Source organism: Rhinolophus hipposideros (assembly GCF_964194185.1).
Source record: "Rhinolophus hipposideros genome assembly, chromosome: 6".
NCBI classification, from domain to species: Eukaryota; Metazoa; Chordata; class Mammalia; order Chiroptera; family Rhinolophidae; genus Rhinolophus; species Rhinolophus hipposideros.
In genome coordinates, this window is record NC_138052.1 from 364,369 (window position 1) to 390,336 (window position 25,968).

Sequence of the window (25,968 nt, forward strand, 5' to 3'; positions counted from 1 at the left end):
TCTTTCTCTTTAGCACTATGAAGTCCCTTTGGTCATCTCATTTAAAGTGTTCCCTCCCTTCCCTTAATTCAATTTTGCCTGTCATTTTCCTTTTACACCTTTGTAGACCCTTTTATTTCATTTTCTGAATCCCTTTGTTCTAGAGTTTTCTATTAAATACATCACAGTTGTGTGTTTCTACCTAGAACTGCCTATTAGAGACCCATTGCAATAAAACAAACAAGCAGTCACGGAGAGAATATTTCCATCTCATACTTACTGTAAATTCTTCTTCCTCTTCATCACCAGATTCTCCAAATATGTCTGCAATGAGATTTCTAGAAGATAAGGAAATAACAGACTTTCATTTGCTTTCTTATTTGCATAAGAACCATAAAATCTTTCTCTAATAGGGTATAATTTACATCTAGTAAAATGTTATTCTTGTGTCCATTTTGATGGATTCTGACAAAAGTACACATTCAAATAACCCTCACCCTAATCAAGATATAGAACTCCATGTCCCCAGAAAGCTCCCTTGTGGCCCTTTGTAGTCAGTCCCTAACAGTATCTTAGAGCCAACCACTCTTCTGATTGCTATCATCACAGATTCATGTAAGATAGTATTTTTGAGATTGTATTATACCTCAATGTGAAATTTTAATGCAAGTTAAAAAAAAAAAGGCAAATAAATCCCTTTCTACCATCTTATATGAACACTTGAAAACTCTTGTTATACTGTCACTTACTCTTCTTCATTCCCTGACTCACTATCACTCCCAAACAGATCCTTCTCTTCATTTTTCTTATCAGATAATTCTTTCCTTGCTCCTTCTTCACTGTCAGATGCTACAGTCTTCTCTCTTTTGCCTGATTTGTCTGATATAACATCGCTGTCAGAGTTCTCTGCATCAGAGACAACACGACTCTTCTTCGATGCTGTCAAAAAAGAAAATCATCATTACTCTTATTTTGTCATGGTCACTGTATGACTAAGTACAACAGGTGCTTTAAAATGGCAGTACATGGCAAAAATCAAAGGCCCCTTGACAGTTTAAAATAAAAAAAATAACTAAAAGGTTCATTCAGAGTCACCTTACAATTATTTGTTGTTTAGGGGAAAAAAAGACCAAAAGATGAAGAATGAACGTATCAATATGAAAATAGGCATCACGAGCTACCTTTCCTTACGGGGAACAGACAAAAGGAGACCAGACTGCTGTGCATGATTAGAATCCCTTCCTATGCTGCTTATACAGTAGTACCTCGGTTTTTGAAAGTCTCCGTTGACGAACATTTCGGATTTACGAACACCGTAAACCCGGAAGTAAATGTTTCAGTTTTCGAACATGCCTTGAGAAGTGGAACATGTCACGCGGCTTCCGCTGAATGCAAGATCCTGAAGCCTAGCTGTTGGCTGTTTTCGAACGTTTCAGAGCTCAAACAGTCTTCCGGAACGGATTACATTAGAAAATCAAGGTACCACTGTATTAGCGGCATTAAAAAGGCTTGATATTCTTTTGTGGAATCCCCATTTTGTTGATCATTGATAGTCAGTTTGGAAAATATTATCTCCCACAGTCACGTAGGATGTGTGTGGTCTTTTGCCTTTTCCTATGACAACTGTCAGGTTGCAAGGGAATATTTCTTTTCCAAAATGAAGTTTCATAAAAAAGTAATCAAGTAGCAAAGACTGGACTATTGTGCATTAGACATGGAGTCTCTAAATCAAGAGATCACATGTGAGCGCTTAGTTGCTGTTTGGATGGCATCCGGCACATTAGCTAAGTCCCACAGCCAACTCTAGATACAGTGGGGTTTTCACATAAATACATTTCTTTGAAATATTACCCTGTCCAGTTAAAAATCTAAATCTTACACATCCCCACCGAAATTCAGTCTAGTTTACCATTTTGAGGCAGTCAGAACTTAAGAAATGCTATTAGAACTCAAAAGAAATTTAATATTCAGATTAGCCAATGAAAATCAGGGAAACCAGTGTTTAGGTGATATTTTAGAACATCAAGTTGAATGAGAGAATACAGATCTAACATTCCAGAAAAATACTCAATGCTTTACAGTTATAAGTTTAGAACGTAAGCAAAGCTATGGACAAACCACAATCCTTACATGCTTTCTCTTCTTCACTATCAGAAAGCACAGCAGCTTTTCGCTTCACTACTTTCTCCTCCTCCCCCTCTTTTTCTTCATCTTCATCACTGTCAATTTTTGGCCTTTTGGGTTCTTCCTCCTCACTGTCAGAACTGTGAAACCTTTTCCTGTCTGTATGGCTGTCTGAATGAAAGGCATCATTCTGCGTTTCTGTATCCTCTCCCTTATTCTCCCCATCACTGTCGTCATCCGACTCTGGCTTCTGTTTGCATCTGGAGGCATCCTCAGTTTCAGAGTCACTGGTAGGTCCCTTCTGAGGCTCCTCACTCTCCGAGTCACTCACTCGGGGTTTGGGTAGCTCCTCATTTTCAGAGTCACTGGCCTGGTTCCTTGGGGGGTCTTCACTTTCCGAATCACTAACTCTGGGTTTGGGAAGCTCTTCATTTTCGGAGTCACTGGCCTGGTTCCTTGGGGGGTCCTCACTTTCTGAGTCACTGATACGGGGTTTGGGAAGTTCCTCACTTTCGGAGTCACTGGCTTGGTGCCTTGGGGGGTCCTCACTCTCAGAGTCACTGATACGGGGTTTGGGAAGCTCCTCATTTTCGGAGTCACTGGCCTGTGTCCTCTGAGGCTCCTCACTTTCCGAGTCACTGATCTGAGGTTTGGGAAGCTCCTCACTTTCGGAGTCACTGGCTTGGTGCCTTGGGGGGTCCTCACTCTCAGAGTCACTTATTTGAGGTTTCAGAGCATCCTCTGCTTCAGAGTCACTGGCAGGACTTTTGGGGAGCTCTTCGATCTCTGAGTCACTGGCAGGATGCTTTCTAACGTCTTCATTTTCTGAGTCACTTGCATGCCCATTAAGAAGTTCCTCATTTTCAGAGTCACTAACAGGTAATTTCCTGGTCTCCTCACTCTCAGAGTCGCTTCCATGGTGATTGATTTCCTCATTTTCAGAATCACTTGGAGGAGGCTCTGCATGTTCTTCAGATTCAGAGTCACTGTCCTTTTGGCCTTGAAGCTCCTCACTTTCAGAGTCACTAGCATTGAGATTTGAGGGGTCTTCATTCTCAGAGTCTGTCACATGATGTTTTTTGTTGAGGTCATCTTCTCGATCACTAGTTTCATTCTGAAAAATAATGGGAGAAAAAAATTAGAAAAGTGCAAAAAAAGTTTGGTAGTAAAATGTTAAAAATTTTCAACGATTTTTAAAAATGTATGACTATGCACACGTATGCGTAGAATTCTTCTTCTCTACCTATCCAGAAACATCCCACTTTAAAGAAGGCCATCTATTTGTGAAACCGTAACATGGTTTGGATCCCCAAATGGGGAAAAGATAACCCAGCTAGCTTTCAGCAACACACGTTGTAAAGCATATCCCCTGCTTACTATATAGAATACTTGTATTTTGAAGAGATGAAAAATGGAAAAGAAAAAAAATGAAAAAGAAAGCAAGCCTAACTTTCTCACATAATTTTAGTTCCTAAACATATTTTTCAAAGAAATATAAACATGTACCCAAGTTCTTTTAAAAATAATTTCATTTTCCTTAAAACTATTTTAAGGAAAAGAACTAAAAGACTTTATTCGAAGGGTCGAATAACACATAGGACTCATTCTCCCAGGTCAATCGAAACAAACAAGGAGAGGTGTAGCTGACATTTACCAAGTACCTACCAAGAGCCAAATACCACATCAGGCTCTCTCCTATTAGTTCATTTACTCCTCACAACAGTACTCTCCATGGTAAGAAAATTGAGGCTTGGAGCAGTTTGGATCATACATCTAGTAACCCAGGTAGAAGAGTTTTAGAGGAAACATGACTCATCTAACTATACAAACACAACATTACTTGGAAGTAATACGAAAACATATACAAACTTAGCATATGCATGTAATAGCTATGTTTTTTAAAATACAGAGGAAAATACACAAAATTAAACACACAAAGACACTGATAACAAAGTTTTTAGGACCTGAGGAATTTTTTCCTCACGCGGCATCTGAACTTTCAATAACACAGTGATAACATTCTGGTTTAAAAAGTGTAAAAATATTTGGCTATACCTGTCCTGGGCTGCCTCTCTCTAACTTAACGTGAAAAATAAACAAACTTCTACCAAAAAAAAAAAAAAATCCAATTATTTCTGTGCTAAAAATTTACTAAGTCAAATATTTCTCTTTAGAATATGACTGACATTACATGAACTTACCACAGATAAATTTCCAAGATGCCAAGTCTTTAATAATGTACATGCCCATCAGTTGTGCTATAAGATAATTAAGTGACAAGAGAACCTAGTGACAAGATAAATGGCATGAAATGTTTTCACAACACCCATACTTTAGTATGTTGCAGGCTCATTTAAAGAAGAGTAAGGATACTGTGTCTACAACGTCAAAGAGAATACAAATATAAAATAAGCTGAAAACGCAAAAGCTTGAGGGGTTATCCCCCCTCCATATTTTATGACCATCTTGACAGCACAGCATTCCAAAGAAACAGAAACTGGTACACAGTCATCCAAATATAACATGTTCAAGAGGACACTTTCTAAAATTATAAACTTTCCAAATTTCCCACAGGCGTTTTTCTTTTATCACCATGGGGCACTCAGCACAGCACTAGAGTCCCTGTTACCCCACTAATCCTGGCATTTATCTACTAAATGTGGTATTAGGAGAGAAGAAATAACATAGTATCTTCTGATATAGTACAATACTTCATATATTGCTAAAAGTTTACTTTTAGTCATGCTTCATCATTTAATTCTTTTATATTTTGGAAAATGCAGATGAAAATAATAACTGTCTAGAATATAATATGCTCTAAGAAGGCAGGCATTTTGGGGGTTTCTTCATTGTGGTATCTTCAGAGCACAGAATGGTACCTATTACATGCATACAGTAAGAATTTGTTGAATGAACAATAGAGGACTTAGATGGGAATAATATAAAGGTTAACTCAACCAGCATTTGTTTATAACCTCCTATGTGGAAGGCGCAAGGAATCAAGGCTGAACATGTCTCAGTGCCTGACCTTCAAGTTTGTCTAATGAGGAGCCAGCCAAATACATCATAACAATACAGTGAAATATGGACTATGAAGGTATGCATGATTATTTTGAAAGCCTACAGGAAGTGATCTGAGACTGAGCTATACAAGGTGTGTAGACAACACGTATTTGCAATTAGTTTGTGAAGATCGAGTTAAGAAGTTAAATAGATTACTGAGGGAGAAGGAGACACATACAGATACCAGAAGAAGCAACTGCAGCAGGAGGCTAAAGTACAACTGTGACTGGCTTCTGGAACGCTTTCTACGACACACCTGTGACGTAACTCTCACACCATGTTCGTGTGTGATTCAATTTATCGGAGTTGCAAACAACAGAAACCACCTCTGGCTGGTGCTAGGAAAAAGGACAATCTTCTCAGAATCAAAGTGGGATGAATGAAGACTCAAGGAAGGGGAGGAATGCCCAGGCAGCTCAGCGCTTGGAAAAGGGAACTAAATGATCTTTTCACTAGAACACCATTAGTGTCTAGTCAGCGCTAACCACGCCTAATTTCAGTGTCTAGAATCAAAATTTTGAATTCCCAGGAGAGAACCTAATTGGCTATGGCAATATCAGATGCCGTGACTCAGTGATGCGATAGGTTACAGCCAGAGCAGGGGCACGCAGTGGGAGCTGCTCCCCAACAAGGGAAACCAAGAACTGAGTCATCATACAAAAACTCTCCTGCTACTCTCTACCTTGGATTTCCTGACATGTGGTGCATGCGTTCCCAAATAAGCAACCATTACAAGGACATTACACATGATAATGACTACAAAAATTATGAATTCCAATCCATTTTTAAGGAGTTTCATAAAAATCTGAGTATCTACCCATTATGTGTGGCATGGTGGGGAAAAAAGGTAAGAAGTGACTACAGTAAGAAAGTGCTAACGGATAGACGTTTTAGAATGCACTTAGGTGATGATGACATCACAAGATTTAGGAAAAGAGTATGTTAGAAGTTACACAAGCTTATAAGTTATCAAAACAATATTCAAAATTTTAAAACTGGTTTCAGGAATTAGTTTAAATTACAAACTTAAAAAATCCCAAATACAGTTTATTAAATCAGATATGACTACAACTCAATGGTAGAAACTGCTGTTTAAATGCCATTTTCCTTTTTCTATACACCTGAAACCAACACATTATTCAATGTCAACTGTAATTAAACAAAATTTTAATATGAAAAGACACGGAAGAACCTTGAGTGTATACTACTAAGTGAAAGAAGTTGATATACTATATGATTCCAGCTATGTAACATTCTGGAAAAGGCAAAACCGTGGAGACAGTAGAAAGATCTATGTTGCCAGGGGCTGGGTGTGGGAACAGGATGAACAGGCAGCGTGCAGAGGATTTTCAGGGCAGTGAAAATACTCTGTGTGATACTATAATGATGGACATGTCATTATACATGTTCCAGTAAGTGAACTATCCCTTTTTTTTTAGTTAGAACTTTTAAAAACTTAAGATCTCACAAATAATCTTAATACAGCAGATAAAAGCATTTTATTAGGAAAAATTTATATTAACCTTTTTAAATTTGTAGAGTTGTATTAAGGCCCAGTATGTTATTAATTTTCATTAATGCTCCATGTGTTTGAAAAAGCTTTTATATTCTGAAATTACTGGGTGCACTAGATCACGTGTTGTTTATCTCAAACGATATATATTATATTGATTTATCTTTTTTTTGCTTGCTTTATCAGTTGGTTGGAGGAATTCTGAAAACCTTTCCCTAACACCTTTCTCTTCATAATCGGTCAAAGTTTACTTTATATATTTGACCCTACGTTTTAGATGCATAATTATAGCCTTAGTATGTACCTTAGGTATATCTTTTTGATAAAGTGAAATTCTTGCCATTATATGGTGGCCTTCTCTATCTCTAATAATACATTTCTTTAAAGGCTGTTTCATGTATTATTAATACAGTTAAGCCAGCTTTATTCTGTTTGTATTTACTATGTATAAATGTTTTATATAGCATCCTGCACACTTTTAATTTAGACATGCCTCTTATAACACATTTAATTGGATTTTTAAATGCCATTTTCTTAATGATGTAAAAAATTCCCTAATGTAACTGTCCGAGAAATGGGGCGCCCTGAGGGTCCTCGGGACCTTAGAAGTATTTGTAACCGCCCCTCTTACCACCACTCACACTGCAGTCATGAGTGGCTTGTTACCCACAGTGAACGACTAGCCAGTCACCTCGGCGCAGACACACCGCGGTGGTCACACTCCTATGGGCGAGGCCCACAACGCAAGCAGACAGCTGACATTTTAAATTACAGAGTAAGTAATAAACCTGCCATAAGGCAAATAGCAATTAGCAAATTTCAAAACCGTATATGAATGTCAGGTAGAAATTCTTATAAAGAACCAAACAGCTCTGAACACTTGCTTGTTCCTTACCCACTAGTAGAGTCAAACTGAAAACTGCTGAACTTGCACACAAACCTACCATGATATACTGGTGAGGAACTCAACGCCAAGTCACACAGTAGAGTCCACGAGGAAAAACACTTACAGAAACATTTTCAAAAACATGCTTCACTGAACCTCAGTTCCAGAAGATCTCTGAAATCCTCATCTTGGAGTTTGCCAATGTACATCAGCTTAACTAGCTATGAAATAATCTGAGAAATCCAGAAAAAACACAACAATGCTGTAACTGTCATGTAGCTTCTAGAGTGTTACAGGCTTTGACTTTAAGAATCTCCAATTTTACAGGAAGCACACACATTACTAAAACGAGGCTATATACCTCAGTGTCCTTTGTCTGTCAAAAGCTAGTTGATCTTCGAACCAGACTGTCAAAAAACAAAAGCACTCCTGATGACAGTAGTGGGGAAACAATTCTACAAAGAGGGTAAGAGTTTACAGTGATGAAGCAAACAGCAGCCTCCTGGCGGACTCCCAGGTCTGCCTCCTCACCATTGGCACGCACCAGCAGGCCCCAACGTGCGTGTGCGTTAACAATCACCTGAGCAGCTCTGGTGCAACAGGTACAGGCTTCTGTACTTCTTACCTCCAGGTATTAACCTCATAAACCTGGGAAGGGGCCAAAGGATCTGCATTTTGACCTTAACCCAAGTGATTCTGACTGCATTTTAGAAACTTCATCCAGACAAGTGGAGCTAAATGCACTATGTCACCTCCAGGTCTTTCCAAGTGCGGTTCTCTTTGCCTAGAATATCTTTCCCCTACCAAGTCCTTCCTACCTCAGAACTAGGCAAATACCCCTTTTTGAAGCCTCTCCCATCTTTTTCTCTAGGCATAATGGACTTTGTGCAACATAATGAGACAGTTAAGAACATGGTCTTTAGAGTCAGAAAGAACTGGGGACCAAATCCCAGCTCGGACCTTTTCTCCTCCGTGATCTAAAGCTTCCCAAAGCTTCAATGTCCTCAGTAGGATGGAGTTAGGAACAGTATCTCTATCTTGAGAGAGCTATTCTGGGGATCAGATGCATGTAAAGCAGCACAGTGCCTGTGAGCATTCCGTAAATGTTACAACCATTCGTAACAAAGCATCTTATTACAAAACATTCACCTATCAAGACTCAACTCAAATACACCATCTATGAACACTGAGCTGGTTAGCCATTCCCTCCTTGGTATTCCCGCTCTGCCAAATATTTATCGTTTCCTTTCTTATGCTTACCACGCCTCATTTGTCCATCTCCGTGTTCTGGACCTAAGGGTGGCTCTGGCCCCTCGCTGAAGGGGGAATCTGTGAATGTGGGGAGCTTTTTCTGGCTGTCAGTGACTGGAGAGATGTTAACTAGCTTTTCATTTACTTACTGCTTGGGAACCAAGACACTAAATGTCTCGCAGTATACACACCTACCCCCAAGTGCCCACAGCTGACTTACTCCGAATGCGTTGTTCAGGAAAGTAGCACTAGGTTGCTCTCAGTACAGTGCAGCCAGACAGGACCCACACAAGTAGGAGCACAAATGAGATGAGAGAGATCAAAGGGCCCAGTAGAGATGGTGCTAATAAACAAGTAAAGCATTCTGGGTCCTTTTGGGACTTCAACTGGGGAATATGGGGAGGTTTGACCAATCAGTAAAAAAGATAAGAATGAAGCCAAACGGCAGTCTGAAAAGTTCCAATGACCTGTTCCTCAGTGAAATTAGTTAAAAATATTTAAAAACAACCATTGAAAACCTCTGGAAATGGTCTTATAAGCAAAGAGCAAATGAAGAAGAACCTATCGAAGAAGACCTACAAAAATTTGGTAACAGAAGAGTCTCTGGTATTTGAACAGAGACCACTCCCCACTTCCAACCTCAGAGCTCAGTGGAGAAGACTGCTGCAGCCTGAAAACGGTACCTCTCCCTCCAGCTGGGTGGAGGGCTTCCTGCCCAGGAGGAGCACATCAGCCTTTCCCATTCTGCCTCCGTCTACCTGTTGCTGAGGCTAAGTTCCAGGCGGGTGCAACCAATAGAAGATGGGGGGATCCCATCTTCTACTCAGTCCTCAGTCATGAAAAGGCTCTACCTTGGGTGCCTCTACACCCTTGCAACAACTTGTGAGAGGGTGGCTCCATGCCAGGAAAAGGTAAGCCAAGAGCTACCCAATCCCTCTCCACCCTTCACCAAGAGCTTAGCTTCTAGAGTGGTGTTTCACGGAGAAAGTAGCTTTCCATTATCCATCTCTAGTTCCAGAGCCCTCGTGCAAAAATTCGCCTGGAGAAAACAGAAGCAGTATACCAGACAGCTTCTAATTTCTCCCCAAAGAAACTGACTTCACTTGTAACCAAGCCTGGGGAATTTCAGGCTAAAGCACTCTCAAGAACACTGGAAGTTCTGGTGAAAGGCACTTGGGAGGAGAGTCAAGATAAAACCGTTGGCCAGCTAGTTTGCAGCAGGGAACCAGAGACTAAGAGAGCTGGGAGGAGCCATCCCGTGGTCAAAACAAATATCACACACAGACCTCAGAAATTATTCTGTCAAAGGAGCCAAAATATGACTGCATTAGTTTGTTCTAAAAATTTTGCCACAGGGCAGTAGAGGCCAGAAAGCAGTGGGATAACATTCAAAGTACTTGAAAACAAATCTAATCAACCAAGAATCCTACATCTAAAAACTCTTTCAAAAATAAATATTTAACAAAAAATAAATGAAAATTTCCCAGATAATCAAAAAATGAGAGAATACATCTAACAGACCCACCATACAAGAAATAAACAACGATCTTCACAGGCTGAAAGCAAGTGACCTCAGGTGATAATTCAAACATGAAAAAACAATGAACACCAGTAAAGATTAATTATGTAATTATAAAAGACAATATAAATGCATGTATTCTCCTTTCTTACTTTAACTGATTTAAATAGCAGTTGCACCGATTAATATGTATGTAGTGTACAGCTGGACCTGTAATATATAGAAATACAACATACATATGTGCAACATTTTTGCCGATAACACTACAAAGGACGTGTATGGTAGCAAAGCTGTATTAAGCTAAGGAAATGAGTTCAGATGGTGACACAAAATATTGTTGGGTTTGTAACATTAATAGATGTAATATGTATAACAATAATATTACAAACGGAAAAAACAATAAAACTACATCGTAGTAGCATTTCTACGTACTACTGGATTTAAGCTACTGTAAATCTGAAGCTGATCCTGCTAAGTTAAGATATATGTGGTAAACCCTAGAGCAACTACTAAAAAAAGAACTCAAAAATATAGTGAAACTATTATTAAAGAAATTAAAATGCATAAAAGCATTAAAAAATAACTACAACTACAATTTATTAAAGTATACAGGGGAAAAGATGTAAAGTGTGACATCAAAAACAAAATGTGGAGAGAACAAAATAAAAATGTAGAGGTTTGGTATGTGTTAGAAATTGTTATCAGTTTAAAATAGACATAAATATATGTCATGTAAACCTCATGGTAATCCACAAAGCAAAAACCTAAAGTAGACACACAAAAGGTGAAAAGACAGGAATCTAAGCATGCCACTACAGAAAATCATCAAATCACAAAGGTAGAGAGCAAGAGGAAGGAACAAAGGAATTACAATAGCCAGAAAACAACAAAATGGCAATAAGAAGTCCATACCTATCATTGATTATTATAAATATAAATGGACACTATTCTCCAATCAAAAGACAGTGGCTGAATGGATTAAAAAGACAAGATCCATCTATATGCTGCCTATAAGAGACTCATTTCAGCTTTAAGGACATACCCAGACTGAAAGTGAAGAGATAGAAAAAGATATTCCATACAAATGGAAACCAAAAGAAAGGAGTAGTTACATTTATGTCAGACAAAGTACTCTAAGCCAAAAACTATAATAAGAGACAAAGGTCAATACATAATGATAAAGGAGTTAATAATGATAAAGGAGTTAATCCAACAAAGGGTTCATTAGCATTTGTAAATATTCATGTACTCTACATTGGAGCACATAAATATATAAAGCAAGTATTAAAAGACCTGAAGAGAGAAATAACACAGCAATACAATCGTAGTAGGGGACTTCAATATCCTATTTGCAACAATAGATAGATCACCCAGACAGAAAACCAATAAGGAACTATTGGATTTAAACTACACCTTAGACCAAATGAACTTAAAATTTACAGAACACTGCATCTAACAGCAGCAGAATATACATTTTTCTCAAGCACACATAGAACATTCTCCAGGACAGATCATGTTAGACCACAAAACAAGTCTTAATTAATTTAAGAAGACCGAAATCAAATCAGACATCTTTTCTGACCACAATGGTATGAAACTAGACATCAACTGCAAGAAAAAAACTGGATAATTGAACAAATATGTGAAGATTAAACAACAGGCTATTAAACAACCAATGAATCAAAGAAGAAATGAAAATATATCGACATAAGAAAATGGAAATACAACATATCAAAACATGAAGCTGCAGTAAAAGCAGTTCTAACAGGGAAATTTACAGACATAAATGCCTACATCAAGAAAAAAGAAAGCTCTCAAACAACCTAACTTTACATCTCAATGAACTAGAGAAAACAACAACAATCCAATCCAAAAATTAATAAAAAGAAGAAAACAACAAAGACCAGAGCAGAAATAGAGACTAAAAAGACAAATGATCAATAAAACTAAGAGCTGGTTTTCTGAAAAACAAAATAGACGAACCAAGAGGAAGAGAGCTCACATAAATAAAATTATAAAGATAAAACATTATAACTGATACCACACAAACGATCATAAAAGTCTAAGAACAATTATACGCCAACAAATTGGACAACATAGAAAAAATGAATAAATTCTTAAAAACGTACAACCTACCAAGATTGAATCATGAAGAAACAGAAAATCTGAACAGATCAATTACTAGTAAGGAGTTGGAATCAGTTATATAAAACCTCCCAACAAGAAAGGTCTAGGAACAGATGGCTTCACTGGTGAATTCTACCAAACATTTAAAAAAGAATACCAATCCATCTCAAACTCTTCCAAAAACCAAAGAGGAAGGAACACGTCCAAACTCATTTTGTGAGGCCAGCATTACCCTGATACCAAAAACACACAAGGACATGACAAGGAAATTACAAGCCAATATCCCTGATGAACACAGATGCAAAAATCCTCAACTAAATATTAGCAAACCTAATTCAACATTACATTAAATGAATGTATACTGTGATCTAATGGAATTTATTTCAGGGATGCAAGGATGGTTCAACCTCCACAAATCAATCGATGTGCTATACCACATTAATGAAAGATTAAAATCACATGGTCATCTCAACAGATGCAGAAAAAGCATTTGACAAAATTCAACATCCATTCATGATAAAAACTCTCAACAAACTGGATACAGGGGGAATATACCTCAACATGATGAAGGCCATATATGACTAGCCCAAAGCTAATATACTCCATGGTGAAAAGTTGAGAGCTTTTCTTCTAAGACCAGGAACAAGACAAGAATACCCACTTTTATTCAACATAGTAATGGGAGTCCTAGCCAGAGACATTAGGCGAGAAAAAGAAATAAAATATTTCCAAACAAGAAAGGAAAGGTACAACTGTTACCATTTGTGAGTGATATATTACAGACAGAATACCCTAAAGACTCTACCAAAAAACTGTTAGAACTAATAAACAAATCCAGTACAGTTGCAGGATACAAACTCAATACACAAAAATCAGTTGTGTTTCTATACACTAAAAACTATCAGAAAAAGAAATTAAGAAAACAATCCCATTTACAATTGTACCAAAAAGAATATTTCTTAGGAATAAATTTCACCAAGGAGGTGAAAGATCTATACACTGAAAATTACAAGACACTGATGAAAGAAACTGAAGACACAAATGGAAAGCTATTCCATACTCATGAATTGGAAGAACTAATATTGTTAAAATGTCCATACTACCCAGCAATCTATAGATTCAATGCAATCCCTATCAAAATTCCACTGGCATTTTTCACAGAAATAAAACAAATAATCCTAAAATTTGCATGGAACCACAAAAGACCCTGCATAGCCAAAGTAATCCTGAGAAAGAACAAAATTGGAGGCATCATACTTCCTAATTTCAAACTATGTTACAGGCTATAGTAATCAAAGGCTATAGTAATCAAAACAGTATAGTACTGGCATAAAAACAGACACAAAGATCCATGGAACAGAATAGACATCCCAGAAATAAATCCACACACATATAATGTCAGTTAACTTATGACAAAGAAGGCAAGAATATACAACTGGAAAAGCAAAATCTCTTCAATAAATGATGCTGGAAAAACTGTACGAACAGCCATGTACAAAAGAATGAACTGGACCTCTTACACCATATACAAAGATCAGCTCAAAATGGACTGAAAACTTAAATTTAATACTTAAAACTGTAAAACTAGAAGAAAAGTTTTACAGGGGTAAGCTTCTTGACATCTGTCTTGGTAATGACTTTTTTTGGGACAAAACACTAAAAGCAAAGGCAGTAAAAGCAATAAACAAGTTGGAACTACATCAAACTAAAAAGCTTCTGCACAACAAAGGAATCATCTATAAAATGAAAAGGTAACCTAATGAATGGGAGAAAATATTTGCAATTCATGTACCTGATAAGGGATTCACAACCAAAACATGTAAGAAACTCGGACAACTGAATAGCAAAAAAATAATCTAATTTTAAAATGGGCAGAGGAACCGAGCAGACATTTTCCCAAAGTCACACAGATGGCCAATAGTATGTGAAAAGATGCTCAATGCCCCTACTCATCAGGAAAATGCCCATCAAAACCACAACGTGATATCACCGCACACCTGTCAAAATGAAATGTCATCTAAAGAGCAAGAGATAACAAGTGTTGGCGAGGACATGGAGAAATGGGAAACCAGCAGGTGGGAATGTAAACTGGTACAGCCACTACAGAAAACAGTATAGAAGTTCTTCAAAAAATTTAAAACAGAACTAGCATATGATCCAGAAATCCCTCTTCTGGATTTTTATCCAAAGGGAATGAAAACAGGATACTGAAGAGATATATGTGCTCCCATGTTTACTGCAGCATTATTCACCATAGCCAAGATATAGAAACAACCTATGTGTCCATGAACAGGTGAATGGGTAAGATGTGGTGTATATATACAATGGAATATTATTCAGCTATGAGAAAGAAGGAAACCCTACCTACATGGAAGGACCTAGAGGTTATTATGCTAAGTGGAATAAGCCAGACAGAGAAAGACAAATACTACATGGTATCACTTATATATGGAATCTAAAAAAGAAGTCAAATTCAAAAAAACAGAGTAGTAAAGCAGCTGCCAGGGACTGGAGGGTAGGGGAAATAGGGCGACGTTGGTAAAAGGGTACAAACTTTCAGCTATAAAATAAGGTCTCAGGATTTAATGTATAACTTGGTGATTACAGTTGATAACATTGTATGTTGTTATTGAAATTTGCTAAGAAAACAGAACTTAAACGTTCTGGTCTGCACATACACAGAGATAAATATTTGAGGTGATGGATGTATTAACTAGATGGAGAAATTCTTTTACAATGTATACATACATCAAATCATTACAATGCACTCTTTAAAGATCTCATAATATTATACCTGAGTAAAGGTGAAAAAAAATTACACAGATGTGTCATGCATCCCCCTCAAAAAAGATCTGAATTTCTAATAGGACTGAGTATCCCAAAAGGCACAATGTTTATTAACTGATTTGTCCAGTCAAAGATTCAACAACTAAGTTAAATTACTCCAATTTATCTAAGGACTCTTATTTTTGCGAAGATATAAAGAAATTTGACCTCAAAAAGAATTTTAATGCTGCATTAGAAAATATTCCCGTTATGACAAAGAAAGCAGTAAAGGAAGAACAGAGGAACAACAAGACACGAAGCATACAGAAGACACAAAGTAAAATTGCACACTCCAACTCTATCAATAACATTACATATGAATGGATTAAAGAAGCCAATGAGGAAACAGATTGGATAAAAAACATGACCCAACTATATGATGAGCACAGGAGACACACTAGATTCAAAGACAGAGTATATGTTCTTCTCAAGTGCATAGGGAACATTCTCCCTTATGGACCACATGCTAGGCCATAAAACTTCAATAAATGTAAAAGAATAGAAATAATATTAATACAAAGTATGTTCTTAGAGCACAATGAAATAAATTAGAGTAACAAGAAAAATGTTTGGGAACAAACTTTAAATAAAATTCATAAAACAATTCTACTCACTAAACATTAATAACATACTTAGGAGTAAATTTAACAAAGAAATGCAATATTTGTACACTGAAAACTAAAAATCACTGCTGAAAAGAAATTAAAGGCCTCAATAAAAGACAGCCCATATCCATGGGTCAATGGACCTCATACTATCAAGATGACAACACTCACCAAACTGATCTATAGATTCAGTACAATCCCTACAAAATCCCAGCTTCTATGCAGAAATTGACAAGCTGATTTTAAAATACATATATAACTGCCAGGGATCCAGAATAGACAAAATAATCTTGGAATAAAGTAGGACTCGCACTTCCTAATATTAAAACTTACTCAAAGCCCTATGGTACTGGCACACTGTAGACACAGATATGAATGGATCAGAATTATAATTCTAGAAATAAAACCATACATTCTATGGTCAACTGGTTTTTGACTATTGTGCCAAGATCTTCCGATCGGACAACTAGATAAGCCACAAGCAAAAGAATGCAACTGGACCCTTAACTCAAAGTATACATAAAAATTAACTCAAAATGGATCAAAGACTTAAATGTAAAAGCTAAATTTATAAAATTCCTAAAATAAAACAGAGGGGAAATCTTCATGACTGGATTTGGCAAAGGATTGTTAGATATGCCACTTAAAGCCCAACAAGCAAAAGAAAAAAATGGATAAATTGGACTTCATTAAAATTAAAAACTTCAGTGCTTTAAAGGACACCAAAGCAAAAGACAACTCATATAACGAGAGAAAATATTTGCAAATCAGTCATCTAATAAGGGACTTATATCCAGACTATTTAAAAAATTCATACAACTCAATAATAAAAAAGACAAACAGCCCAATTAAAAAAGTGAATGAAGGATCTGAATGGACATTCTCCAAGGAAGATATACAAATGGCCAATAAGCACATTAAAAGATACTCAACATCACTGCTCATCAGGGAAATGCAAATCAAAACCACAATGAGATACCACTTCACACCCACTAAAATGTCTATAATCAAAAAATCAGGTAATAACAAGAGTTGACAAGGATGTAGAGAAATCAGAACCTTCAGTAATGTTACTACAAACATTTACGTAGAAGTTTCTGTGTGGACATCTGTTTTTATTTCTCTTGGGTATATTCTTAGGAGTGGAATTGCTGGGTCATATAGTAACTACTTAGTTGTTTGAGGAACTGCTAGACTGTCTGCAGCGGCTGCACCATTTTACATTCCCATCAGCAGTACTGACAGAAACTTCTACATAAATGTTTGTAGTAACATTACTGATAATAGTCAAAAGGTGGAAACAACTTAAATGTCCATCGACTGACAAGTGGATAAACAACATGTGGTATTCATACAATGGAATATTATTTACCATAAAAAGGAATGAAATATTGATACAAGCTATATGAGTGAATCTTGAAAACATTAAGTAAAAGAAGTGGGTCACAATAAACCACATATTGAATAGTTCCATTCACATGAAATGTCCAGTACAGGGATTGGGAACGGGAGGAGGCAATAAGGAACTAACAGTTAAAGGGTTTCTTTTTTAATGATGAAAATATTCTAAATTAACTATGGTGATGGTTACACTACTGTGATTATACTAAAGACCACTGAATTAATTACACACTTTAAATGGGGTAACTGTATGGGTATGCAAATTCATCTCAATAAAGCTGTTTAAAAAAGACGAGATATTTTTAAAGATCAAAGTTAATACCAAAAAAAAAAAAATCCATGGCAAACAAAATTAAAATTTTAAACACAGGATATTACTGATTTTTCCTTTTGCCTCAGGCTGCTATATGGAGCAGCACAACACTGTTACTGATCCCAACTTTAAGATTAAGATTTCAATATTTTGTTCATATTTTTTGCATTAATTTTGAGTTTTATATTAACTTACTTTTTTCAAAACTTAAAAAGGAAATCAAAAGAAAAAAAATTAAGCCAATAAAGAAGCTATTAGAAATAGGCATCAGGCCAGCCCATCAATGACAGAAAGAACAAACTTCCTAGACAGAATGATCTAGAGCCCCCATACCATGTTTATGTTATAATAAACTCTCATTTTCTTAAGGCTTGCTGTCATGTCAGAATTATTTATAAATGTGTACAATTATTTTAAGGAAAAAGTTGTTTTTCAATGACAAAAATGTCTTTATTAGAAGTGGTTTAAAAACCTGCAAAAATTACCGGTCTCCAAAATTTTATCAGCATTTCCTATACTGACCACTGTCTTAATGACTGTGTGTGGCTGTGTGGATTCCGTGGAGATCCAAATAAATGCATGAAGAGTGAATACTGTAGGTGAAAAGAATTTTAAAACAACAAAAAACAAAACAGCCGAACTATAAAATGCACATGGAAAAACCTTTTTTTTTTTTTTCAGTATTTGGAAAATCCTGTTATGAGTACCATCTTAAGGTCGGCAAAACTGTGGGCCCCCTCAAGATGCCCTTGTCCTAATCCCTGGCACCTGAGAATACAAGGACTGCCGATGGAATTAAGGATCTTGATGTAGGGAGATTATCCTGGATTACCTGAGTAGGCCCAATATAATTACAAGGTCCTTATAAGAGGGAGGCAGGAGGGTCAGAATAAGAGACTGAGTTGTGATGACAGAAGCAGAGGTCAGCAAGAGATCTGAAGATGCTCTACTGGTGATTTGAGAGGAGAGGAAGGGGCCACAGCTATGGAATGCAAGTGGCCTAGAGCTGGAGGAGGCAAGGAAACGAAACTCTCCCCTGGAGAAGGAACACAACTCCAGTGACACCTGGATTTTAACTCAGTGAGACCCATTAGGACTTCTGACCTGCAGAATTAATTGTAAGATAAATTTTTGTTGTTTTAAACCACTAAATTTGTGTCAAGTTCTTAAGGCAGCAATAGGAAACTAAAGCACATCTTTTAGGTTTGGGGTCTGTACTATGACTGCTACATTTAATGTAACTACTCTTTTAACATCCCAGTAACTTCTAGAAAACAATCCAAAATTTCTCTTCAGAAGCCATTTTAAACAGGTAAATGAGTATCCATACAGAACTCAGCACTTAATAAGGGTGCAATTGGCACACTCAAACTACTAGTAGTTTAGCAAATTAGAACAACCTTTCTGTAGGGGAATTATCTATTGAAAGCCTTAAAATATCTTAGCCTCTTTATTATGGTTAATTCTCCTGGTAGATTTCTAAGCAAGCAAAAAATAAGGACAAATGTTTATGTACAAAAATGGTCATGGCCATTTATAATAGCTAAACAGCCTAAATATCAAAAATCAAGAAATTGTTGAATAAGTAACGGTGTATCAATATTATGAAATACTGTGCAACCATTAAAAATTATGCTGAAATCTTTAATAACATAAGGATATACTTAAGGTATAATCCTAAGTGAAGAGATAAAAATATTACATAGATACCAAGTAACATAGTAAAATGTCAAGCAACTTAAAATACATGCATACATTGTATCCATGAGGGAGAACAAAAATGCAGGAGAAATAATATCAAAAAGTAAACAGTCATTTCTGTGATAGAAGTGTGATTTTAATTTTCTTCTTTAAACTTTTTTATAATTTCCAAATTTCAACCACATACACGTTTATTTAGAATCCATCTGATTACAAACAAGTAGGTGAGTGCACTAAAAGGTAAGCCTATATTATGTTTACAACTGAATGAGACCACATGTCAAGCTCCTGATGTTGTTTTCCAAAGTAGAAACTTAAGATATTACACACTAAATATACCACAACGTTTACATTATCAAGTAATATATTAATCAGAATTTAATTTGAATGTTTAAGAGTCTACAAAATCTGATCACACCTCCCCTTGACTCGCTCCACTGCAGCCACACTGCTCCTGGATGTTCCTTGGCGACCTCAAGCACACTCCCACCTTGGTCTTTGCCTGGAATGTTCTTCCCCTACATAGCCCTGTGCCTACTGCCTCACCCTCCTCACCCCTTGATTCAAGTGTCACTTTCTTAATGAGACCTACGGGTCTTAATGAGACCTCCTTACTTATCACCAAAACCTATCCATCATTTTGGCATCCTTCATTCTGTTCTCAATTTCTCCTTTCTCCACAGCATTTATCATTCTAACAAACTCAACAATTTTTTAGTGTATATTGTTTAAAAAAAAAGTGTGTAAGTTTTAAAAGTGTATATCTTTCTACTGGATAATAAATTCAAGAAGTGAAGGATTAGGGTGGCTGTGGGACCTCATTTATTCCCTGATATGTGAAAAGAGCCTGACACAACAGGAGCTCAATAAATATTTGTTGGATATATAAATATACTAATAACATGTGAAAGGACAGAGTCAATAATACAATCTCTATCAATTGCATCTACTACTTAAAATTGGACAATTTTCTGTGCAAAATATACGGCATATCAAGATCCTAAAAGACAACCTGTCGTCTTTATCATTCCTGTGCTTCAGTTCGTGTTCACCAACCACTCACAGCTGCCTTATTGAACAATTTTGTTAACATTGTGCAGTACAGACTATAACCAGGAAAACATTATTAAACAGTTTTAAAAATGTCATGTATTAGGAAAAGGATGTTGAAATGCTGTGTATAAGATCCAATAGTACTCTGTATTAAAGCAAAAACAACTTTTTAAATCACATGTGTTCTGCTATTATATACATTGGAATAGTTCAGAAAGCCAAATTCTGATGTAACTTTTGAGAGCTGATAACCGTCATAACTTTCTATTTCAATTGGTATTTCTCCAGTTTGAAGTAGATGCTCACGGCCCCAGTAAGACATCATTTTGGGGATGGGAAGCATAGTCAAATATCAAAGGCCATTTTCTTCTGAACCAATAAGCAGTCAAAAACTGCCTAATATCTGAAATGGGACCCAATCAGAACTTATTTCCCTATGATTTCATAAGTAACCAGACTATCCCTATTTATTTATTTTGAAAGCAGTTTTCTATAAAATCACAATCCTTTACTCACAGGGTTTGAAGTGTAAACCCTGTGACAAGGTCTCTACAACCCCTAAATAAAACAGGTCTCATACAATGCAAGGGAAAGCTTCCCCGAAGGTGTTTAGCCAATACCTCTGAATGACGTTCTACACTTCCAGTGTCTGATCCAGAGTGCTGCTCATTTACATCATCCTCAACGTCTGACCCTGAATCCCGTTCATCCTGCACTGGGGTAGCGCCACCATCATCTGCTTAAAAATAAAACAAAGACCCACTTAAGGTGTAAGATGGATGACATCTACAGCTGAAATGAACACAATGAATCAAGAATAATGCGAGAGCAAAGGTTACCACTGACGAAGCATGACTAACGATGCTAATGCTGTAAACAACAGTGCAACACTCATATAAATAACATCAGAACATGTATTGTCACACATACAGGAGCAAAAATACACCATAACATGTGAAACTTAAGAAACATCACTAAGCACCAAGTCAACAACCTCTAAATAGTGTGCTCTGTAAACTATTTCACCTTTCTTAAAAACTACTATTCTCTCCACAGCATTTACTTACCACCTTCTAATGTATTACATGATTTGTCAAGTTAGTTTGTTTAATGTGGTTCTTTCCTCACTTGAATGACAGTGCCAAAAGAGCAGGGATTTTGGTTCACTACCGATTCCCTGGAGCCTGGAACACTGCCTGGTACATGATGTACAATATTTATGAATGAAAAGCACGAGGAAGTCCACTTCAGAAACATTGTAATCTCCTTTAGCATATACCATCACCAAGTGGTAAAGATGAATTGCTCCCTCACTTCAACCAACACTTTAAAAATATAAAGTAAAAATGTATTGAGGGGCATTTAGGACTGTTGGGGGATGTGGGAAGAGTTGGTTAGAAGTTTCATAAAAATAAACAATTTAAAAAAAATGAAGCCATCAACTATAGAAAACTAAAAAGTTGCATAAGAGTGGACTCAGTATCATACTAAAGAGCTACTCTACTTAAAGAGTAAAGAATATAGTCATAATAAAAACAGTAATTTTTAAATTTAACAATTATGCTGCAAGAGTACGGGAGAGAAAAGGGCACATTGTAAAGGGCTAAAATCCGGTCTTGGCATAATAGAACGCCAATTTACAGAATGCCTAAAAATGATGCAACAAGAGATAGTATAAATTAGGAAGAGGGAGAGAAGTATCTATAACAGAATACAAAGTTAGGGAACTGCTATTTTTCCGTGTCTCTTAGCACTTAAGTTTTGTGTATGTATTACATATAATTACTTATTTAAGAAATAATTTTAAAACACAAATGAACTGCAACACTATTTTGAAAACACGAGGAAAATATTGTAAGGCCAAGAACAGCACATGCTCGGAAAAGTGTCTGCAGTCATGCTATCGTTCGCTGTCCTACATGACGAGTGTAAGCGAACTTAAAACAGAAAGGCGGTTCGGGTTTGGACTCTCACTGAAGCGCGTGGGTGGAGAACCCGCAGAGGCGGCAGGACCCCGCGGGGAGCACACGCCGCGGGCGCCGCGCCCACGGGCCGGCCCGCCCTGTCCGCGCCCGCGGCGCCCGGCGCCCTGTCAGCGTGGGGCCCAGGAAGCGTGTGCCGGATACGCAGGGTGAGGGGAGACCGAGCCGGGCCTCGGGCGACAGAGCGGCCCACAGACCGCCAGGAGTGCCGGGCACACGCTTACCCCCACGCTCGGCACGGCTCCCACACGGTCCTCCCGTTTCTTCACGGGGCAAGCAGTGCTGCGAGGCTGCACCAGCCCGTCACTCGGAGGGACAGGCGTCGCCAGGACCCCGCGCCCAGCCCCCCGCACCGAGCAGGTCCCTCGGATTCTCGAAACGCACGCTCAGTCCTGACAAGAGCCGACCTGGCAACCGGAGACCTCGCCGAGACCCGCACCCGGCCGACGCTTCCGGCGTGGCAAGGGCTTCCCGGTTTCAGCAAACGCCCCCCGCCCCGGTTCTGGGCGCTGCCCTCCCCGGGGCCCCTCGCCGAGGTTCCGACTTCGGGGCCCGCAGCCGGGCAGGGAGCCCGTCGCGCCGGCGGCCGGCCGTCCGCCCGGGACCGCGGGCCACGCCGCGGGGCCCCTCCCCCGCCCCCCCGCGAGCCTGCGGGGTCGGCCCCGCCGCCCGCCGCGCCGCCCCCAGCCGCGGCCCGCAGCTCCCCGCCCCACCTGACTGGTCGCCGCCGTAATATTCCAAGTCCATGGCAGGTGGGCTCTCGGCGGGGAGTGTCCGCACCCCGCGCCGCCCTCGTCACCTCCTTCCCGGCGGTGTGACCCGGCGCGATGCTCAGAGGCTCCCACCACACTACAGGGTTGGAGGGTGCGGAGAGTGAAAAAGCAGCACCGTGCTTCGGAAGCACAGGCAGACGAGGCCGTACCGGCAGGCGGGCAGCTGTGCTGGTAGGCGCTCGACTTCCCAGAAGCACCTCTGGGGCCAAAATGGCGTCTGCCCACGACCCTCAAAGGTACGCAGTGCGCAGGCGCCGTCGCCTGTCAACCGACCAATGAGAAGACGCAGTGGTAAGGACGCACGACCTGGCCAGAAAGGGGACCATTGGGAAAACTGAGCGGGACCTCCGACTTCAGTTCAGTACTTTCCTTTGGAGTAGCCTGCTCCTTTCCCCATGGAGGTAATAATGTTACTTTATTGGATCTGTGTTCGCGCCTTGTTTGAGGAACTTCTGAGTTACTCTTCCGAAAAATGAAGACCCTCTAAAATTAATTTTCCATCTTTCCACCGATTAACTATTGTTCCCGAGATGCAGCGAGGCGCTTCATTCCCGCCCTTAGTGCGGAGAGGAAGTGGCGCATTGCTTTCTGGTACCTGTAGTTCGAGGGCTATAGAGCTATAATGCGTTACTGACATGATTAAAAAAGCCTCCTTACAAGGTGTTTTCCTTTCTTTCTTGTTTCAGTTAGCGACTTAATTCCCATCTTAGGAACTCATTTGGTCAACAGTAGGAAGAACGGGTTTTTGTTTCCTGAAAGGTCTGCTGATTAAAGGAGGGTGACATTGTTGAACGTTACTTAAGTCCTATACTCCTGAGATACTTTCTTGGCTATATTGTGGTTGCCAATTTGTACTTTGAGGACAATAATGTTGCAAAGATTTTGTAGGGGGTCAGATGGGCACTTGTCTTATTAGGGAGACTGCTTCATGGACTGTGTAGATGTCTGACCACTGTTCTGTACACCTGAAGCTGAATAATATTGAATGTCAACTACAATGTCAACTACATATATATATATATATGATATGGAGTACAGCATAGGTAATAGAGTCAATGGAACTGTAACAGTTATATACGATACCAGAGAGGTAGTAGATTGGGGGAGAGGTGTTACCAGTTTGTGAGGGGTGTAAATGTCTAACTATTATATTGTTTTATATACCTGAAACTAATTTTAAAAAATATTTTTTTAAACTGTAAAACAAGAATAAATCATTCTTTAATAATAAATCACAGTTCTCCAATAAGCAAGAAAAAAAGGAAAGAAGAAAAGAAACCTCGTGACTTATCAGTTTTTCAGGAAAGGCTCACTATGAAGAACTACCCTTCTCCCTATGACTTAAATAAAACTCACTCTTCACTCTTTTTCATGAGTCACATGAGACTTGCAGGTGACCCTCTTGTTTACCAGTGACAAGGTCAAATACCTTTTTGTTCTTAAGGGCAGACTCAGACAGCCCCCCCCCACACACACACACATACAAAACATCTGCTCTTCGTCTAATGAATGATTAGCTGAGATTAGAACTCTGTGTTTCCCTGAAACTAGCTAGACACAGAGATAAACATTTCTGTTCACGTGACTGACAAATTTCTAATTGCAAATCAATCCCAACTATAAGTCGTCCCATCTTCCTCTCTATGAAAGTCTAAGGCAGGCGGACTGAAGCTAGATCCTGGAGAAAGGAGGACGGTCCTGCTGGTGGGGGAGAAACATGTCGAGTTTCTCTAGAGCGCCTCAGCAATGGGCCACTTTTGCTCGAGTTTGGTATCTTTTAGATGGGAAAATGCAGCCCCCCGGTAAACTTGCTGCTATGGCATCAGTCAAACTTCAAGGATTGCATAAACCTGTGTACCATCAACTGAGTGACTGCGGTGACCATGTTGTCATAATGAACACAAGGCACATTGCGTTTTCTGGAAACAAATGGGAACAAAAAGTATACTCTTCACATACTGGTTACCCAGGTGGATTTAAACAAGTAACAGCTGCTCAACTTCACCAGAAGGATCCAGTGGCAATTGTAAAACTAGCTATTTATGGCATGCTACCCAAAAATCTTCACAGAAGAACTATGATGCAGAGGTTGCATCTTTTCCCAGATGAGGATATACCTGAAGATATTCTTAAGAATTTAGTGGAAGAGCTTCCTCAACCACGTAAAGTACCCAGACGTCTAGATGAGTACACACAAGAAGAAATAGAAGCTTTCCCAAGAGTGTGGTCTCCACCTGAAGATTACCGGCTGTAGAAGACTGAAAATTGCAGAAAATAACTTCTTCCTGATAAATTTCTCCTAACCCTCAGGACTGAGGGAAACAACCACTGCATTTTGACAGGAAACTTGTTATGGGCACTGCAAGTTTGTGGAGAAAGGTCAGGAAGGGATCGTCCTTCAACAGGAAATTGCAATAAAATACATCATTTTATAGAATTGATTGCTTTATGATCTGATTTCAATGTTACAAATAGTGATAAGAATAAAATTTCTTACTTGGTTGACTATTCCAAAAAAAAAAAAAAAAAAAAACGAAAGTCTAAGGCAAAACCACCCTGCCTAGACACTCTGATATTCATATCTGGGGGTCCTCTCTCTGTTGCAATATCCAGAATAAAATCCATTTCCTTGCTTGTTCATTTTTTGTCTTATACAAAGAAGAGAATGCTTTTGCCTTTTAATTGGAGAAAGGACGGTGGAAGTATGAGCAAAGATTCCCCTGGAGGTGCAGACTTGCAGAAATAGGGTCCTTTGTTAGTTGGCAAAGCATACATCTTGGACTGAATTTCTAGGCTTGTCCAGCCTGCTGTAAGGCTGCATTTGGTGCCTGGAATGTCTACTTCCTACCCTG

At 38.6% G+C, this 25,968-nt stretch overlaps 2 protein-coding genes across 4 annotated transcripts in view; one reads left to right on the plus strand and one right to left on the minus strand.

Moving 5' to 3' along the window:
• The window catches only part of IWS1 (interacts with SUPT6H, CTD assembly factor 1), a 50,536-nt gene extending 27,175 nt beyond the window's left edge, over nt 1–23,361 (minus strand). For 2 of the 3 annotated variants that reach the window (XR_013993581.1, XM_081052743.1), the window contains exons 1-5: nt 23,057–23,323; nt 20,982–21,100; nt 2,110–3,217; nt 729–918; nt 260–317 (exon numbers count right to left, since the gene is read on the minus strand). Coding sequence is in view for 2 of the 3 variants with exons in the window: in XM_081052743.1 (XP_080908869.1) it covers nt 260–317; nt 729–918; nt 2,110–3,217; nt 20,982–21,100; nt 23,057–23,090 (1,509 nt within the window). In the remaining variant the exon portion in view is untranslated. Of the gene's footprint in view, nt 1–259; nt 318–728; nt 919–2,109; nt 3,218–20,981; nt 21,101–23,056 lie in introns of all 3 variants that reach the window. The other variant, XM_081052744.1, reaches the window with a different exon arrangement.
• Nucleotides 23,362–24,785: 1,424 nt separating this feature from the next.
• On the plus strand, nt 24,786–25,612 carry LOC308499223 (large ribosomal subunit protein uL13m). The gene has a single exon (XM_081052229.1). It carries the CDS (start codon nt 24,834–24,836, stop codon nt 25,368–25,370), a length of 537 nt encoding a protein of 178 aa, XP_080908355.1. The 5' UTR covers nt 24,786–24,833; the 3' UTR covers nt 25,371–25,612.
• The last annotated feature ends 356 nt before the right edge of the window (nt 25,613–25,968 follow it).

Excerpts from the sequence above, each read along its gene's own strand:
- LOC308499223 (XM_081052229.1), top strand. The coding sequence starts at position 24,834 with ATGTCGAGTTTCTCTAGAGCGCCTCAGCAATGGGCCACTTTTGCTCGA.